At 36.7% G+C, this 20888-nt stretch overlaps 1 protein-coding gene across 1 annotated transcript; it reads left to right on the top strand.

The window, feature by feature from the left end:
- The first annotated feature begins 601 nt into the window (after positions 1–601).
- On the top strand, positions 602–19975 carry TNFAIP6 (TNF alpha induced protein 6). Its single transcript, XM_047770396.1, has 6 exons — positions 602–785; positions 6397–6534; positions 8095–8256; positions 12471–12699; positions 15291–15331; positions 19304–19975. Exons 1-6 carry the CDS (start codon positions 692–694, stop codon positions 19471–19473), a joined length of 834 nt encoding a protein of 277 aa, XP_047626352.1. The 5' UTR covers positions 602–691; the 3' UTR covers positions 19474–19975.
- Positions 19976–20888: the final 913 nt, after the last annotated feature.

Raw genomic sequence — 20888 nt, 5'->3', positions numbered from 1 at the left:
CTCCGAAACTAAACTACTTTTCTAGAAGCGACATATTTCCCTGCTGACCACCGTAAATCAAGGGCTGCAACAGACCCCACCACAGGACAAAAGCAGACAGAGGGTAAAGAAATCCGACATCACTGAAGACAGTTTAGAATTTGCTAAACTGCACATTTTTGTTTCAAACTTTCTATACAAGCTTGGCAATATTTAAGGAAAACTGTAGTAATACCACCAGGGTCAAGTTCAAGATTAGTGTTTAAGCCCAAACCCCATATTCTGTAATTGACTTACTCCAAATAAGACATTCAGGTTTTCTCTTGAAATTCCTACTGAAGTGTCTTGCTTTTGTTTTTTTGAAACCACTGCTGAATCTGCACCAAATTAAAACAAACTTCCTAAAAGTGTCTGTGACAGACAGAAGAAATGAACCCCTTTCCAAGTAAGTGAATTTTAAAATGTAGATGATCGTCATATACCCATAGTTTTGGTTGCCAATGCAAATGAGTCAGAGGATTTGCCTCAGACAGTGAGTTAATTGTGTAACTCCACAGCGGAAAATGCCATTGGAGAGTACTTGCTGACCTCACAGCTGAAAAAAACCATTTAAAAGATGTGGAAACCAGATGTTTCAGACACATTTCAGCTTCTGCTCTGAGAATTTATCCTGAGCAGCCCTTAACAGGCTATTCCTCCTCTACAACTAGAGATGATCATCTTAATTTACTTATTTGTCTTCCTGTGGGAAGAGGCTCACGGATGGGGATTCAAAAACGGAATTTTTCATAACTCCATATGGCTTGGTAAGAAACTTTACTCATGAGCTTCTTGTTGGGAAAGTGGCTTCTTTGAACTAATGGTGAAGTGAATCAAAGCTGTAAAATTTTCTCTTCTGTTCAAGGCTGATATTTTCAGAGAAAATGCTTAGGAATGATAGCTACTGGAATAATATATCATTTTTTGAAAAGTGTGCCTTCTAAAATTTAAAAATACCTTTTCATAAAGTGGACTATTCAATAGAAATCAGAGGTTAATATTTATATTCCATACGAAAATATATTTTAAAATTTCAAAGCAGGTGTGGTAGCATAATGGGGAACATGTCTTTAAAAAAATAAAATCACCAATATATTATTTTGTTTTTATTTCAATGCATTTGCAGTCAGATTTTATAATCATAAGAGAATCATAACAGGTAAGAAGGAATATACAATAATTTTATAATCATTGCTCCAAGTACTACGGCCTGTGGTGAACATCATGCTTTTTTTCCAAACATCTTTAGACTGGTTTGACAAAGCCAACTTACAATATAGAAAAAAGTGAAAAAGGCTTGTATTTCTGAATGCATTCTTACCATTTGATTTCTTTTGTTCGAGCTATATATTTAAGTACTTTCCTATTTCTTTTGTTAGACAAAGAAAGTTAATTTGTTTTGTTAAATGTAAGGAATGACACAGGCCTGACTATGAACATAAACAATAGACCAAAAAATGCTAAATAGCGAAAATCCAAGATACCCTATATAGTACACTAAACAATGCTTTAATTCTCATGAGACAAATTAATATTGCTCTATGTTCACTGATGTGTTGGATAGGGAAAATTTTTTTAATTACACAAGAAGAAATTGACAAATCCTGGTATAAAATAGAGAAATAGAGAGAGGGCAAAATTAACCTAGATTTTGAGTTTTATACTTGCTAAGGAGCACAGTTGTAGAATATTTTCCCTTTCTGCATGTTTCTCTCTGGTAATGACTGCAGCCATGAGGATTTCATTAAAAGCTCGATTTGTAATGCACAGCCTTGCTGTCTCTTTTTTCAGCCTGAGCCAGTGAACTACTTTCATGCTGAACAGTGTGATCCATTTGGCCAAAATGGGGTCTGGTATTTACTAGAGAAATGAGCAAGTCTCTGTTTATTTTCATTGCATACCATCAAACTTAGAAAATATACACCTATTTGTCAGAAATGAGAAAAATGATCATAAAGCTAGTAAGAATTAAACCCATATGGATGAACGTTGAAGTGCCGTCCAATTCTCTAATAATCAAGTGATTCAGAGCTATTGTTTTTTTAAATGATGTTATTGTATATTATCAAAATATAAACCTAGACAACAGAAGTCCTGTCCTAGAGATAGAGAGGAGCAAACTCAAATGTTTGTTAACAGCATGCCGTGCATGTGAGGCCCTGGGTGATTGCATATTTCTTCAATGTGGGACAAATTATTGACCAGTCAGCCTAGCATAAATTGTTTACAGTTGGGTAGGTCAATGTAGTACTAGAAAACTATTTAGTGAGGGAAGAGAGTTGAATTAGAAGGAAGGAATCTGCTTAGCAACTATCAAGAACAAGGCACTTTAAACTCTTAGTCTCAGTTCCACGCTGGTAAAATGAGAAGGCTGAAGTAGAGGACCCCTAAGGTTTATTTTTAACTCTGGTATCCTCTATTTCCTTAAATAGTAATTTTTTAAACACTTAAGGACAAGAGACTTCAACTACCTTGTATGGATTATGAAAATCAGAATGCACAGATAAGCAATTCCTATTAGCCATTGTATTTAATCCGAAAAAGGAGAAGGGAAAAGTAATATTATCATGAGGTCCTACTAGGAACAAGAAGCTATGCTTATGGATTTTACAGTTTATCCAAAAAAAGAAAAAAAAAAGCTATCATGATTCCCATTTGACAGATGAGGAAACTGAGGCTCAGGAAGTAATTTATACAAGGTCACACAACCTATCCACTGTAAAACCAGAAGCAGAAATCAGACCCAGCATCCCAACATGATACTGTCACCACTTACCAAAAATACAAGGAAACTATTGGCCAAATAGTCTTTCAATTTTAATGAACGATGACAAGAAAAACTAACAAATTTTTACTTCTGAAAGGTGAAACTTAAAATTGTGACTCATTGTACAAAGGACCCTCTTAGCAGTTTAAAATTCTGAATTGAGAAATGATTTAAAATAAATGTGTGCTGAAAATTTTTAAGTGCATATGCCAAGAGTTCTCAATTTGTTCATGAGGCAATACGATGGGAAGTTTGGGTCTCTATCAGGAATAATGTGGAATGTTAATATAATTGAATAAATTAAAATTTATAGACATTTCTGCTATGTAAGTTACTATTCTATTACTAGATAAGTTTCAGGAGGTACCAAAAGTTTAAGAAAAATTACCAGGAAGAACACTTAAAATTCCCTTTTTAAACTTTCTGTTAATTTACTTTTTTCCTGCAAACATCTGTTAAAAGAAAAAACTGAAGCATATTTAAAATTCTGAGCTTATTTGAGCAAAAATCCATTCAAATTTGGCAGCATCCAATCTAGCAGATAGAAAGGCATGCTGAGGAGCAGTACAAAAATGCAAGACTTTTATAGGCAGAAGAAAGCAGGAATAAGGAAGTTTTACTTGACAAAAAAAAGCAGTTTGGTTATTGCAAGGTTACTTTCCTTTAGGGGATGGCAGGGGTCTGAAGGCAGATGATCTAACCAGTGCTGATCTGGAGATTTCTGACCAACTAGTTTAAGATTCCATTTCTGGGTGAGCCAAAACAGTACTTAAGACTTGGTTTGGTGAGGTGGGCTTAGCATAAGGGACTGCATTTGGAGCTCGTTGTCTTGTTTTTAACACATCATATTTTTATTTTTGGAGTAAAATACCAAGGAAATCTTAGTTTGAGAAAACTTGGCAGACAAAATAATTCCTATAAATTTTGTTTCAAATAAAAATCTTTTAGTCAGAGAACAGATACAGTTTTAACATTTTAGGAGTTCCCATCATGGCTCAGTGGAAATGAATCTGACTAGTATCCATGAGTACGCAGGTTCGATCCCTGGCCTTGCTCAGTAGGTTAAGGATCCGGTGTTGTCGTGAGCTGTGGTGTAGGTCTCAAATGCAGCTCGGATCCGGGTTGCTGTGGCTCTGGTGTAGGCCGGAGGCTACAGCTCCTATTTGACCCCTAGCCTGGGAACATCCATGTGCCCTGGGTGCTACCCTAAAAAGACAAAAAAAAAAAGAAAAAAGAAAGAAAACAGTTTTAACATTTTAAATAATTAACAGTAATCTCCAGGAGTTCCCATCTTGGTGAAGGGGAAACGAATCCGACTAGGAACCATGAAGTTGCCGGTTCCATCCCTGGCCTCACTCAGTGGCTTAAGAATCCGGCATTGGGAGTTCCCGTTGTGGCTCAGGGAAAGCGAATCTGACTAGCATCCGTGAGGATGCAGGTTCAATCTCTGGCCTCTATCAGTGGGTTAAGGATCACAGCGTTGCCGTGAGCTGTGGTCTAGGTCTGCAGACACGGCTTGGATCTGGCATTTCTGTGGCTGTGGAGTAGGATGATGGCTACACTTCTGATTTGACCCCTAGTCTGGGAACCTCCAAATGCCACAGGCACGGCCCTAAAAAAAAAAAAAAAATTAACATTCATCTTTTGGGAGTTCCCGTCATGGCTCAGTGGTTAACGAATCTGACTAGGAACCATGAGGTTGCAGGTTCAATCCCTGTCCTTACTCAGTGGTTAAGGATCCAGCGTTGCCGTTGCCGTGAGCTATAGTGTAGGTCACAGATGAGGCTTAGATCTGGTGTTGCTGTGGCTCTGGCATAGGCCAGCAGCTGTATGTAGTTCTGATTGGACCCCTAGCCTGGGAATCTCCATATGTCGTGGGTGCGGCCCTAAAAAGACAAAAGACTAAAAAAAAAAAAAAAAAAAAACACAAAAAAACAGTAATCTCCATCAGAATACATTAGTATTACACTACAGATCTCCCTCTCTATTAAAAGCCTTAGTACTTCTGTACTTCAAAATAGATGTACTTTCATTGCCCAGTAGTACCAAAATTGCTTGAGACTAGACCTTAATCCACAGCATCTAGCAAAGTACCTCATGGTATATTCTTTTTTTTTTTTTTTGGTCTTTTTGTCTTTTTAGGGCCGTACCTGTGGCATATGGCGGTTTCCAGGCCAGGGGTCCAATCGGAGCTACCGCTGCTGGCCTACACTAGAGCCATGGCAACACCAGATCCAAGCCACATCTGCCACCTATGTCACAACTCACGGCAACGCTGGATGGATCCTTAACCCACTGAGCGAGGCCAGGGATGGAACCTGCAACCTCATGGTTCCCAGTCAGATTCGTTTCTGCTGGGCCACGACGGAAACTCCCCTAATGTATGTTCTTAAAACAACCAAATTGGAAACTAGTGAAACTTTAGTTAATGAGGCTTTGCCAAATGAAGGGCACTTGGGAAGTAAGCCATTCTCACAGGGGAAAATGATTTTGATATTCCTTGTGATCTCAGATCTAAAAGTATTAGATAAAGTACTGTGTATAAGTAATAGAATTTTTCCATATAATGTATAAGAGCAAGAACTCTTGGAGTCCAGAAAAATAGGGACAATGTCAAGCAGCATCTCCTATTGAACTGTGGCACTGCCAACTTCAGCTTGGGAAGGAGAGTAAAGGAAAGAATTCCTAATACTTTTGGATTCATGTCTTGCTGCATGCCAAGAAATGTATGTTCTCATTGGCAATGGTCTTGATGGTATCTGATTGATCACACAGGTCCGGGTACAAAGACGTTAACAATAATCTGAACAGTCTACATACAACTATTAGAGCTATGTTATGATTATTGTCCTGGGGATTTTTCACATTGTTTCTATGGCAAAATGCACTCCGAACTCAAAACAATCAATTTAAATAGCTACTGGGAGACAGCTCATGTATGACTTAACACTGTCTAAAATATGTTGGGAACAAATGTGAACTAAAAAAGACAAACCAGATAAAGAACTTAGCAACGGGTAGTTAGGTGTGACCCACATTTTCTCTGCTATATTTAAATCTATTTTTCTTTTCTTTAGTGCAAGATTTGCTCACTTTGGATTCCTTCAAACTTTCCCTCAGTTTTTGAGTTGTTTACTAAACTCTCAGTTATATTGCATTAGTCATTTCCCTCAAATGGATATTTTGGCTTATTTTTCTCCTTCACTGTGAGCCAATTTTCATTGGTTTCTTTTGCCTTCATTTCCTTTTCTTCTCCTAGCTTACCTTTCCAAGTTATATATGACTTAAAGCCAAACAAAAGTCAAAGTTTGATCACCTTTGAATAGTGTAGAAATAAAATGTTGTATTAAAACTTTCAGATTATTAGTTCAAAAATATAGTTTAGCCTCAAGTTTCTATCTAGTTCCCCAAATTCCCCTAAAATTCCCCTCATTCATATTTTTTCTACAAAAACTTTCTAACAATGAAAACTTTAGCCACTCAAGGCAGCTGAGCCAGCGAACCCTCTGGCAGGAACAATAGCTGATGTAATTTTCCAGCTGAGGCTACACAATTTCCCTGTTCTGCAAGAATGGATAAAAGTGCACTTACGACATTTTGTGAATTCACAGAACAAGCGGCAGGCGTGTACCACAGAGAAGCACGGTCGGGCAAATACAAGCTTACCTACGCAGAGGCGAAAGCGGTGTGTGAATACGAAGGTGGCCGTCTTGCCACCTACAAGCAGTTAGAGGCAGCCAGAAAAATTGGTAACTGGTTTGACAATTTTTCTTCTTTTTCACCCTTGGGAAAATAAAAATTCCACCTTTCCTGAAACCTTTTATCAAGACATCTCTCCTTGCTTCCTAATGGTTCCCTCAGCTTCTCCCATCTTCTCTGCCTAGAGCTGTGGACACGTCCTAATACTAGCAACTGATTTGGGGTCACACCCCATTGGGAGCTAATGAATAAAAGTCAAAAGAAAATGAAGGCATCCTTACCATGATAGCACTTGAATTCCTCATTAATTTTAATGCCATTGCTATTCATTTTTTATTAAAATATAGTTGATTTACAATGTTGTGCCAATTTCTGCCGTATAGCAAAGTACCCAGTTATACATATACACATTCTTTTTCTCATACCATTTTCCATCATGTTCTATCCCAAGAGAGCTATTCATTTTTAATATTGTTTTATCTTTTCTTGACTTCTATGTGTGGGCTTCCACAGATGTTAAGTGATGTTGCTATGTTAGATCTTACAAGGATATTGTCGTAGTAGAAGAAATAGTGAACTTAGTGGATTTTTTTCAATTACTTTCAATTTTTTCTTTTCTTTTCTTTTCTTTTTTTTCACGAAGTGGGAGAATGTACTTTAGGATTAAAAACCATGGGGAAAGGAGGATAAGCAAATTTTAAAATGGTAGGAAAAAGAGAGTGGTAAGATGATGTCAGGAGACCTGGTGAAAAACCCAGTGATTAACTAGTGGTTTGCTTTTTTTATATTTAAAAAAAAAAAAAAAAAAGTGGGGGTGGGCTGCTACTGTCTCTCTTGGACTTTCAGGAGACTCCAGAAGGCTACCTCCTTCAAAATTCTCTTCTCCAATGAAGACATTTCTTTGCTGATAGGAAAATACCTTGCAAAAGCCATGCTATTATTATATATTACAGAGACAAAAATAAAGGTATTCCCAAAAAACGCTCCAAAGTCTCCCCAGGGATGGGTGTGACACAGTAATTGCAATGACAGATACAAAGGCCAGAGCCTTCACTAGCCACAGGGGACTTCACTCAAATGCTTCTTGGATGGCATTGGCAAATGTTAAATCAACCTTGCAAACTGAGCAAGGGAAATGGGACTGAGGTTTTGTTTGAAATGTATAAACACTTTAATCCCTACTCAAAAATTTTAAAATATTAGCAATATCTTAATTGATCCTGAAAGAGAAATTAAATAAGCATTTGAAAAATATTTTTCAGGATTGATGGTAATTTCAGAAATTATCTCAGGTTACTATCAAGGTCATTTGTGAAAAGAAGCTGGCTCTGAAAATGGATTGTTTTCATAACAATGGTATTAGGATTTCCTAGTCTATTTGCTTTTTTTTTCCAAGTAAGATTTTATTTTCTAGTAAAAGTCAGATGTTATAAAAAAACACATATATGTTCAAATTTTATTTTTTAAGAAAACAGTTTTTCCTCTTTTATATGAACTAGATTTGGGCAGTTATGACACTCTCTGTGGGAACGGGGCATATTTGTTCAGATGACCTTCACTCAGTTGAGGGAATATACCGGTTATGGCATTACCCTTTCATTCTCTTGCAGGATTTCATGTCTGTGCTGCTGGATGGATGGCTAAGGGCAGAGTTGGCTACCCCATTGTAAAGCCAGGTCCCAACTGTGGATTTGGAAAAACTGGTATTATTGATTATGGAGTCCGTCTCAACAGAAGTGAAAGATGGGATGCTTATTGCTACAACCCACATGGTTTGTTAAAACAACAGTTTTATACTTCACTAAACAATTGCATGTTACTAAGAGGTTATTCAAAAGAAATGGCTTCTTCTTTCAGAGACAGATCAGTTTAGTAATGATAATCATTAAGAACAAGGACCATTCATAGAATGTTTATGTTGTGCCAAACACTGACATGTCCTTTCATCCATTCTGTCACTTAATATTCACAACAACTCTGCAAGGAGCTATTGTTATACCCATTTTAGGACTCAGGAAACAGAAAAGTTGAAGAGCTTATTAAGTAACTTTTCCCCAAATCGGACAACCAGTAATTAGTAGGCAGGTGAAATTTAGTTCTTTTCTCTACCAGGCAACTTCCTGACCACAAAGCGGAAAAAAGCAAGTTACAAACTTCTCGCAGTTAATTACCTAAAACTATGAAGTAGTACTACCAAAAGCTAACTGTTCAAAATTATCCCTTTGATAGAATGGAGAAAAGGAAACAGAATAAATGAACGGTTTCCCTCATTTTTTCGTGTGCATAAATGCTTTAAATTTCAAACTAAGCAACTCTCACTCTGTGGTTTGCTTTAACCACTGAATAGCCTAGGTATTATTATATAGTGTGTTTGTATTTGTATTCTTTTTCGATGGTTGATTATAGCTATGAAAACCTCAAAGAGAAAATTAACTCATAATTACTATAAAGAGTAATCCCTCATTGGTGCTTTTGGAGGAAAAAAAGCAGACTGTTGCTTTGGGATGTATTTCCCCCAGGATAGTATTATAAAATGTTACAGCATGTTACAAATTATTTCCCACATGTATGGTTGTAAACATCCTCAGATTGTGTCCCTTTGGATCTACCTACCTGTGTTAGAAAGTCCCTATGAGTTCCCGTCATGGCTCAGGGGTTAAGGAAACTTACTGGCATCCATGAGGATTCGGGTTTGAACCCTGGCTCAATGGGTTAGGGATCCAGCATTGCCGTGAGCTGTGGTGTCGATTGCAGATGTGGCTTGGATCCCGTGTTGCTGTGGCTGTGGCATAGGCTGGCAGCTACAGCTCCAATTGGACCCCTAGCCTGGGAACCTGCATGTGCCGCAAATGCAGCCCTAAAAAGACCAAAAAAAAAAAAAAATAGAAAGTCCCTAACACAGTAGGAGAGTTACAATGAAGTTCTAGCGTGTTATTAGAAAATATATTATTTATTAATATTAACCATTGGAGATCAGTTTCTCATGTTTGTAACTAACCTATATCTCAAAATAATATGTACTTTAAGTAGAAAAGAATTTTGCCTAGAGCTTTCCACTTGAGACAGTATATGAATAGATATTAAATACATAGTGCATTCCTGTAATGTTCAAAACACTTTGACATACTTTAAGCCTATACTATACCATATTTAGTCATTATTAATAACTCATGTATCTTCCTTTCCTCGCTCTCTTCCTCTCTTCCTTTTTCTTAAATATATTTATAAGGCAACTCTCTTTTTACTCTCAAGAGTAATTTCTACTTCAAAATGTATTCTCTGATTCTTCTGCTTGATAAACTTTAGGATCTCTGAACATCTATTTGATCATTTTCACAGGTCAAAGTCTAGGAAAGATGGGGCAGTGCTAAAAGAAAGATTCTTATAGTATTTCATTGCCCTTTTACAAGAATGCCACCTTAACTTACAAACTTTTGTAAGCTGCTTTTGTTTCTCATAGAGGCTGCTAGATACATTTAACTGAGAATATATGTATAGAATCCTGGGAGACTTGTTCTTAATTCTCAGCTTACTTTTGCTTTTTTTTTTTTTTTTAAGAGCCGCACCTGTGGCATATGGAGGTTCCCAGGCTAGGGGTCTAATCAGAGCTGTAGCTGCCAGCCACAGCCACAGCAACATCAGATCCAAGCCATGTTTGCGACTACACCACAGCTCATGGCAACACTGGATTCTTAACCCACTGAGCAAGGCCAGGGATCAAACCCACAACCTCATGGTTCCTAGTTGGATTTGTTTCCACTGCGCCACTTTGGGAACTCCTCAGCTTACTTTTTTTTTTTTTTTGGTCTTTTTGCCTTTTCTAGGCCTGCTCCCAAGGCATATGGATGTTCCCAGGTCGAATCGGGAGCTATAGCCGCCGGCCTAAGCCAGAGCCACAGCAACACAGGATCCGAGCTGCGTCTGCAACCTACACCACAGCTCACAGCAACGCCGGGTCCTTAACCCACTGAGCAAGGCCAGAGATCAAACCCACAACCTCATGGTTCCTAGTCGGATTCGTTAACCACTGCGCCACGACGGGAACTCCGTCCTCAGCTTACTTTTGGATTGAGTGGTATGCTGATTATGTAGAATGTGGTTAACCTGAAGGGGCCTGGGGGCTGCCTGAACTAGTCATGGGAGAACTGCTCACTGGAAAATAATTGGGCTGAAAAAAATCACTAACGGTATCAGAAAAATAAAGCAATGATTATTAAGTAATAGATATCACCAAGTTAGAGTTGACTGAAGCAAGGAAGAACAGGTTCATTCAAAAGTTCTCGAAAGTAAACTTGCTCATTCAGGTTCTGAATGTGTGCCATAATGTCTACTGCCTGTATGAATACTTCTTAACCAATTAGCAGTCAGTCCTCAGTAATCCAGTCTATGTTATAAATCTGACATTTTCTTAATAAGCAAAAGTTGAGGCAATAACTGTAATATGAAGTACAGAGCTGAATAGACGTAGCTAAATATACAATCAAATTAGTTCAATATTTGAACTTTTTTCCTACTCTAGTGACATACACAGTAAAGATACGATGCTATGGGACAGAGAAAATCATGTACATACAAAGTATGCATTATAAATTATTAACTAATATAATAACAACTTACATTTTTCATTATGCCCTTCAGTTACCCTATATATTTTATCACCCAAATAGTTGGGTGAGGAGGGTAATAAGAGAGGCATGACTATTTCTGTTTTTCCAATGATGAAACTGAGGTAGAGAGTAGAATGGTTATAGAGCTCAGACTAGATCCTCGGCCTTCATTTGTCTCTCCCCAGCGTTTCTAAGATCCCATTCTGCTTTGGGAAGATAAGGATTCTAACACAAATTTTAAAAATAGTTATTTTAAAGGAGACTATTCTTTAGGAGTATCTGTTATGGCTTAGCAGTAACGAACCCGACTAGCATCTGTGAGGAGGCAGGTTCTATCCCTGGCCTCATTCAGTGAGTTAAGGAGCTATGGTGTAGGTTACAGACATGGCTTGGATCTGGCGTTGCTCTGGCTATGGTGTAGGCCAGCAGTTGCAGCTCTGATTCCATCCCTAGCCTGGGAACTTCCATATGCCACAGATGTGGCCCTAAAAATACTAAATAAATAAATGAGAATATTTTTGTAAAAAGACTATATCACCACCACCATCACATAGATTATTTTCATTTTCCAGGTTGTATCTTTTTTTCAAAATACTAGACATTTAGTTGATATGGAATTAAAATTAACCTGGCCCTTTCCATAGCTTTCACCCTAGGTCATACTGCTAAAGCACTGGTTCTGGCAGAGATCGTTTGTTCTTATAACAGGTTATGGGACATGACAGAAATCTATGAGATGGTAAATGACTTGAAAAAAACACCATGGGTATCCACCAAATCCTCAAATAGTATTATGATTAAGGTGCTAATTTAAACCAGTAAAAGGAGCACAAAATGATTGTAAATTATTCCTTTTAATTGGATTAGAGTGACCTTCAAATTCCCTGATGTCCTATTTTGTAATGATTTTCCAAACAGAATTTATTGGGCTTATTATTCTAAGTGAGTCCCTGAAGTCACACTGGTGACACCACAGGACAAAATTCCTGTCATCTTGATTGGGCTGTTGATAATATGGATATATGCAGTTGTCAAAACACATTTAAGTGTATATATAAGATGTATGTGTTCTAGCTTAAAAAGTAAAAAGAAGCCAAAATGTAAACAAGACCACAATTAAATTATTATTTCTTCTTGCTACTTTATAAAAATTCGCAACCTGTCTTATGTCCATTTTAGAGAATTTAGCAACTATTAATGAAAAATAAGTTTATTCCTTAGGTTCAGTTATATACAATATATTATAGATGCTATATATTAAGCCATTTCTTTATTTCATAAAAGGTATTAAATAGATGGACACTAAGAAATAAATAACCTTTTAAAGTAGGAATAATCATTTTTTAATGCTTTCTTATCTTTTTTTCCCTCCATTTCAGCAAAAGAGTGTGGTGGTGTCTTTACAGATCCAAAACGAATTTTTAAATCTCCAGGCTTCCCAAATGAGTATGATGATAACCAAATCTGCTACTGGCACATTAGACTTAAGTATGGCCAGCGTATTCACTTGAGTTTTTTGGACTTTGACCTTGAAGATGATCCAGCTTGCTTGGCTGACTATGTTGAAATATATGACAGTTACGATGACGTCCATGGCTTTGTGGGAAGGTATGTGTTGTTTCTCCATATAGGAAGTTAATGATCATCTGATATTTTGCATGATATTTCTTTACTTTCTCCCTGGTTCTCCCTTTTGATTTCCCAGTATGTCTACTCTCCTGCAATACCATATCCTTTTTTAACCAAGTTTTTCTATGCATGATACTCATAACGAGCCATAGTCAGCTGCTCCATCTACTTGTTATTAAAATAGGAATAGGAGTTCCCATCGTGGAGTAGCAGAAACGAATCTGACTAGGAACCATGAGGTTGCGGGTTTGATCCCCGGCCTCCCTTGGTGGGTTAAGGATCTGGCGTTGCCGTGGGCAGTGGTATAGGTCAAAGACAAGGCTCGGATCTGGCGTTGCTGTAGCTGTGGTGTAGGCCGGCAGCTACAGCTCCGATTAGACCCCTGGCCTGGGAACCTCCATATGCCGCAGGTGTGGCCCTAAAAAAAAAGACAAAAGACAAAATAATAATAAAATAAAATAATATAAAATAGTGATCGCTGCATTTTGATTGTTAAGTTAGAATATCTAACAATTAGTTAGATATTTTATTCTAAAGCCCTAAAGATTTGACTAACAGGAGAAAGAAGATCTGTAAGTTTGGAAATTTGTTGGGGTTTTTAAGTGTTCTGATTTCTGTTAGCCACCTAAAAATAATTATAAATTCAGTTACTGTCTTTCTTCTGGGTATAAAGCACTGTATTATGGGTATAAGGCAAATTAGTAAACTATAGCCCCTTCTCTCTTATAATTTATAGAATGGATATAAATAGCTTTATTATGCAAGTCTTCCTTCCCCCAATATTCCTCTCTTAGTTTTTCAACATGCTGGGATAATATTTTGTGTTTCCATTCTAAATCTTTAATATAGTTTAAGTTTTACAATACAAATTTTGCAATTTTTTTAGAAAATATTACAAATTAAAGATTGTACAGTTGGATGGATAATATATTAAGGTCCCCACTTGACAATGTGTATTTTAGTCTATCTATCATCAATAGATTATTAGTTATTTCATTCTCTATTGCCCGTGATAGTAATTTAATGAAAGAAAATAGTAGTGAGGATAATTTAAAATAACAGACATAATATCTTTAATTGACTTTGAAATGTGTAACAAAGAAAAACAAGGGCATTTCTTGTATAAATCGACAGCAATTTTTTTGGAGGAAAAGTGGTTTTTGTTTTGTTTTGTTTGTCCTTTAGCTGAGACTACTGCTATAGAAAAATATACAAATATTTTTTTTTTGGCCATGGCATGCAATGGCTTAATGCAGGATCTCGGTTCCCAGACCAGTGATTGAACTCTGACTACAGTGGTGAAAGTGCTAAATCCTAAACACTAGACCCCAAGGAGCTTCCTTTAAAAAAAATTAAATACTTAAAAAAAAAGTTCTAAAAGACTAGAAATAGGGTTGGAAGAATTAATAACAAAGAATGGACTTTTGAAAGAATGGACCTTCTATCTTGGGAATAAGTTAACTAGGTTTTTATTCTAAACCTAGTGGAGTTCCCTCTGTGGCTCAGCAGAAACAAACCTGACTAGTACCTATGAGGATTCGGGTTCCATCCCTTGCCCTGCTCAGTGGGTTAAGAATCTGGCGTTGCTGCGAGCTGTGGTGTAGGTCGCAGATATGGCTTAGATCCTGCATTGTTGTGGCTGTAGCGTAGGCTGGCACTGCCGCTCTGATTTGACCCCCTATCCTGGGAACTTTCCTATGCTGCAGGTGCGGCCCTAAAAAAAATTCTAAACTTACTTTCAAAAATCAATTATGCACTTATGATGGAGCATGATAATATGAGAAAAAAGAATGTATACACATATGCGTAACTGGGTCACCTTGCTGTACAGTAGAAAATTGACAGAACACTGTAAACCAGCTATAATGGAAAAAATAAAAATCACTATAAAATAAAAAAAAATCAGTTATGGCTCTAGATAAAACCATAAGTTTTTTGTTTTTTGTTTTTTTGATCTATAGGCTAATTTGTTATTTATTAGATTATATCGTGTGATTTACCTTTTTAACAGACTCCCCCTCTGGAATAAATTATATGTATTTTTAGAAACTGACAAAAACTCTTACTTTTTATATTATTACATGCAAGGAAATTCCTTTCAAGTCATGATTTAGATAAAAATTAATCCCTCTAACATCTATAAAGTCTAATGTAATTCTTTCACTTTTAGATCAGTCTATTCCAGAATTCAAAAAATTAATACCATCAATTCTTCTTTACACCCATTCTTCTTTAACTGGGAAGAAAACTTTATGAGATTAATTAGAAAATTTTTTTAAGTTTCCAAATAGATTCGAATTGTTTACCACACAAAAAGCTTTGCAGACACTCAGGGTAGAAATGCCATCTATCCTTTCTTAATCTCATTAATACTGTAGAAGCCTATTTCAAACAATGTTTTAACTCCTCATCTCTCTTACAAATTTCAAGTTAAAAAAAACAATAAAATATTGTAAATAGAAAAATGAGTTTTGTTTAGGAGGAATAAAGCACATATCAGTAAAAGCCACTTGCAATAGCTGTATAATATTCATTCATGTGACCTCACTTTGTAAAAAATTCTCTTGCAGGTACTGTGGAGCTGAACTTCCAGAAGACATCATTAGTACAGGTAATGGCTCTAAATTGAGGAACAAAACTATGATTTGCTTTCTCAGTGTCACTGAAAAGTGAAGACCCAGAAGTTATTATGTTACACTTTGTAGAGTTGAGAAAACTGAAGGCAGAGATAGCTTGCCAGTTTGTACAAGGCAGAGAAGTGTTTATTTACACTTTAAAAAGTCTTAGACCACAAAAAAAAAAAAAAAAGTCTTAGACCAACTCTTTACACTAAAAAATGCGTAGACTGGTTATTTGTAGGAAATACAGTCTGATATAGTCTTGATTCTGAAAAGCCATGAATACCACTGTAGCTAATGATTCCCATAAAATGTGGCAATAAAGGTCTCAAACTTTTTATTAATAAAGGGTTGAAACAATTTATAAAGTTGTTAAAAACTACTTCCTATGACTGAAAAAAAAAAAACTTGACATCATATTTATTGATTTTCACCTTAGTATGTAACTCCCCAGAGAATGTTTTTAAAAACACAGTTCGGTGAGTTGTCTTTTAATTGATATTACATGAGAAAAGGATTCTAACATCAAGTAAATTTGGGAAACATTGGGTTAAACAATGTTAAAATGGTTTCTTTATTGGAAGATGGCAGAGAACTTTTAATATGCTAATGATGCATAATAAATCTAAACGGGCTAACTTACGGTAGGTGATGTTTTTTTTAACTTACGGTAGGTGATGTTTTTCAAATATTTTTCCTCCCTGCTGATTATTTTGTTTGACTTTGTTCCTTGAAAAGTACCTCAAGAAAAGTCCCTCTAGCAGCATAACTTTATCTCTATAAGCAATACCATAGCTAATGCCTCAAACTGCTGTTTTCTGGCTAAGAACGTTTACTTTCTGAGATGTCTTCATTTTCCTTTATATTTCCATTACCAGTACTAGTAATTGGCATTCACATTAGTTCTATTTTTCCTCCAAGTCATAAAAATGTATCACAATACTTCTGCAACTAAAAGCATTAAAGCTAAATTAGAACCTACTGCACAGCATAAGAAAATCTGCTCAATAGTTTGTAATAACCTATGTGGGAAAAAAGAATGGCTACACTTATATGTACATTAATACAACATTGTAAGTCAACTACACTCCAATAAAAAAATTTTTTTTAATAAATAAAAATCCTAAAAAATAAATTAATTTTAAAAAAGAAAATGACACCATTTGCAGGTTGAGTGGCAAACTCAAGTCCAAAAATTAAAAAAATTTAAAAAAAAAGCTACATTGAGTTGCAATTTCTAAGCAGTCCTTAAGCTGAGATACCAGCTAAATTAGTTCCTCACCTTAGCATTACAGTGCACACAATTCTTATTTACAAATCATTACAAGAAATGGATCTTCTTGTTAAATCCTGGAATGATTCGTACTTAAAATGTATTAATTCATTACTCTGTTACAATCTCTCTAGGAAGGTAATCTGTTAAAATTTTAACTGATCTCTTTTTCTTTGCTGGTTTTTTTTTTTTTTTTTCTTTTTAGGGCCGCACCCTGTGGCATATGGAGGTTTCCAGGCTAGGGGTTGAATTGGAGCTGTCACTGCCGGCCTACACCACAGCCATAGCAACACAGGATCCGAGCCAGGTCTATGATCTACACCACAGTTCATGGCAATGCCAGATCCTTAACCCACTGAGCCAGGCCAGGGATCCAAACTGCATCCTCATGGATGCCAGTCAGATTCGTTTCTGCTGAGCCACATGGGAACTCCCTTAATTGATCTCTTATTCTTCACTTGAGAACATATTTTATGTTAATAGAAAACTAAGACATTTATGAAGTGTAAGAAGTAATTGGGGCTTGTGAATCCTATTAAAAACAAAACAAAACAGAGGAGGAGTCAAAAGGAAGCCTAATACTTGACATTTTTCTTGTTTTGTCTAAAACCGATAAAATTCACTCCAAATGTAGTACCAAATCAGTGTTTTTCTTGCACAACTTCAAGAAACTGAAAAGGAAAAACCCACACTATTTGTTTAAGGAGAAACAAGAATGTAGTTAAACGAAAAGCCAAAGATTTAGCAAAACAGCAGGAGGAGGATATTGATACAAAGTAATAGAAAAAGAAGATAGTAAAATACTTTTGTGTGTGTGTGTGTCTTTTTAGGGCTGCAGCCGCAGCATATGGAGGCTCCCTGGCTAGGGGTCTAAGCAGAGCTGTTGCTGCCGACCTGTGCCACAGCCATAGCAACACCAGATCCCAGCCGCATCTGCAACCTACACCACAGCTCATGGCAACGCCGGATCCTTAACCCACTGAGTGAGGCCAGGGATCGAACCTGCAATGTCATTGTTCCTAGTCAGCTTCGTTTCCGTTGTGCCATGACAGGAACTCCTAAGTATGTTTAAAGTACTATTCTATAAGCCAAGCATAATGCTGTTAGCTTTTAATCTACTTTTCTTCTTAAATACATGCTTACTCACCCTAGGATATTTATATTAAAAAAGAAAACCAGGAGTTCCCATCGTGGCGCAGTGGTTAACGAATCTGACTAGGAACCATGAGATTTCGGGTTCCATCCCTGCCCTTGCTCAGTGGGTTAACGATCCGGCATTGCCCGTGAGCTGTGGTGTAGGTCGCAGACGCGGCTCGGATCCTGCGTTGCTGTGGCTCTGGCGTAGGCTGGCAGCTACAGCTCCAATTCAACGCCTAGCCTGGGAACCTCCATATGCCACAGGAGCGGCCCAAGAAATGGCAAAAAGACAAAAAAAAAAAAAAAAAAAAAGAAGACCAGAAAATAAACTAAAAACTACCCATATTTTCCTGCTTTAATACAAGGTATATAAAGAAAGAATGTGCCCACTCTCCTTGTCTCTCCCTACCAAAGAAAGCCATTAGATAACTGGTAGTGACCGTCCTTCCAGATGTCTCCCTGTATCACACAAACATTATATACATGGATACCATGGAACTATTTCCAAGTCAGTGTACCATATTGGAATCATTCTAATTCTTTTTAATGACTATCTAATATCTTATCCAATGAACATACCATAATTTTTCATGTACCAACATTAAAAGTGAAATTTGGAGGTCACAGTTGATGTGCACTTAGATGCGGATAGATGCTACCAAATTAGCACTAGCCCTACAGTGCCAATTTATATTTTAACCAGTTGAGTAATCAAGAAAAAAAATTAAATCTAAGCAGCTCTTCTAAGTTTGAGAAAAGTACAGTGGATCACAGCATGAACTCTGGAGCCCAACTTCCTGGTCTCAAACCTGGTTCCACTTAGAGTGCTGTGGCCTCAGGCAAACTACTCAGGCTCTCTGTACCTCAATTTAATCTATAAAAGGATTGTTTTAATAGTTTCTACCTCATACTGTTGCTGTGGACAATAAATGAGTTCATAGATGAAAGGCACTTAAAGCTGTGCTTGGCAAACTTTAGCATTTAGTATATATGGGCTTTTTTTTTTTTAATGAATTCTGGATTTGTGATTTGGATTAAAAAGGCCTTTCACTCCTGAAAAAGAAAAATACTCCTATATTTAGTTTATATAATAAAATTTTATTTTTATTTTTGGTACATGTTGGTCTTTAATGTAGGTAAAAGGTAGTTGGGTCCTTTGCATAAAGGAGGGATCTGGCCTTGGGGCTTTTTTTTTTTTTAGCAAATGCAAGTCTTGTTGCCATTATACAGTAAATAATCCATACATACCTCAATGGTTTGAACTGCCTGTCATTCTCCTGTAACTCTATGGATGTTCCTTCTACAGAAATTGCCTTTTAAAACAGAATAGACAAAATTTCCTGTAGGACAGATTGGAGAGCCACTGGAAAAAATATGAGTCCTTGCTCCACTTGGCAGTGAAACCACTGAGTTTACAGCTTGAGAATACAGCTCTGAATTCTGAGTTTTGTTCATGAATGTTTATATTCTCCTATGAGAATGATGAGTCTTGCAATTGTCAGCCAAAACGATGGAGAGTAACATCTTGGTTCTTTTGCATCCTTTTCCACCTCAGGAAATGTCATGACCTTGAAATTCCTAAGTGATGCTTCCGTGACAGCAGGAGGTTTCCAAATCAAATATGTTGCAGTGGACCCCCTCTCAAAAACCAGTCAGGGAAAGAATACAACTACTACTTCTACTGGAAATAAAAGCTTTTTAGCTGGAAGATTTAGCCATTTATAAAGTGAAAAAAGACATTCCATATTTATGTTTCTATCTTTTGGAATCCCTTTGATTTCATTTTTATATTATTGTTAACATTTATTTATTATTTTTCTAAATGTGAAAGCAATACTGATAATTTGGGGAAAATACAGAAACTTTAAAAGAGAATATAAAGTCTCTCATAATCCCACTGCATACAAATAATAAGCATTAACATTTATATATTTTTCTTTTAGTCATTTTTCAATTTGTGGTATATGTATATATGTATCTGTATGTGTTTGTATGTCAAATTTTGGAATCCTGTTCTACGTGCAGTTTTTCACCTTGGTTTTATTAACCTTATACTTTATGGTGTATACATTTTCCCCTATCATTGAGTATTCTGCAAAAACTTGATTTTGAACAACTCTAAAATGTTCCACGGTATGATTATTCCATACTTTATTTAAATCTTTCTCTATTGTGGGAATTATAGGTTGTTTTCATAAATATTGTTTCAATAAACATCCTTGAACATATACATATTTGTACAGCTCTCTTTATATTTGGGATAGGGTCCAAAAGGTGGAATTATTGAATCGGAGATTAATTAAAATTTTAAAAATGTCTTGAGGGAAACAGGCTGGACTTTATGACACTAACAGGGTGGTGGGGTGGACTGCAGGTGGGCCCACTACTTACTCAGCGGACAAAGCCATCTTTTAGGAAAGTGAGAAAGCGAATGGGCTGGGAAAATATGTTATTACCAAGCAGCATTAAGGGCTGATCTGAACTTTCTAGTATGGACTTTAACAGGAGATCATTCCAGCAAGGCTATTTTCCTCTGGCCATGTTCAGCTACACAAGGACAAAGACAAATTAGTGGGAGAGTAGGAGTCACCAGTGTTGGGCTTTTGCCAAATGCATATGATAAGATAGGGGCAAGGGAGTAGAGGTTGTGGGTAAGAAGGGATTGCAGTGATAACCCATGGCATTTATTTGGATAAAGAGTGAAAAGAGCACAGTGAGGAAATGAAGGATAGTGGAAAAGTGGTGGACTCAATAAAGTGAAGATCTCATAGGGGCTCAAAGGATTATTGAATCTGGGTATAAAGGGGTTGCACTGGAGAGGCAGTAGGTAGGGGTCAGAGAGTGAGATTTTAAATACAACTTTTTACGGTAGACAGAACAGTGCTCCCTCTCAAGATATCTGCATCCTAATCCCCCAAAACTTACATGGCCAAAGGGACTTGGCACAATTAATTACGTTAAGGACCTCAAAATGAGATACCCTTGGATAATCCAGGTAGACATAATGTGATCCCAAGAGTCCTTAAAAGTGGATGAGGGAGACTTAAGAAAAAGAGATAGAGGGTGTTCCCATTGTGGCACAGCAGAAATGAATCCGACTAGTATCCATGAGGATACAGGTTTGATCCCTGACCTCACTT

This window comes from Phacochoerus africanus, chromosome 3 (assembly GCF_016906955.1).
Source record: "Phacochoerus africanus isolate WHEZ1 chromosome 3, ROS_Pafr_v1, whole genome shotgun sequence".
Classification (NCBI taxonomy): domain Eukaryota; kingdom Metazoa; phylum Chordata; class Mammalia; order Artiodactyla; family Suidae; genus Phacochoerus; species Phacochoerus africanus.
Note: the sequence above shows the minus strand (reverse complement) of the source record. Positions and strands in the feature narration are given on the sequence as shown.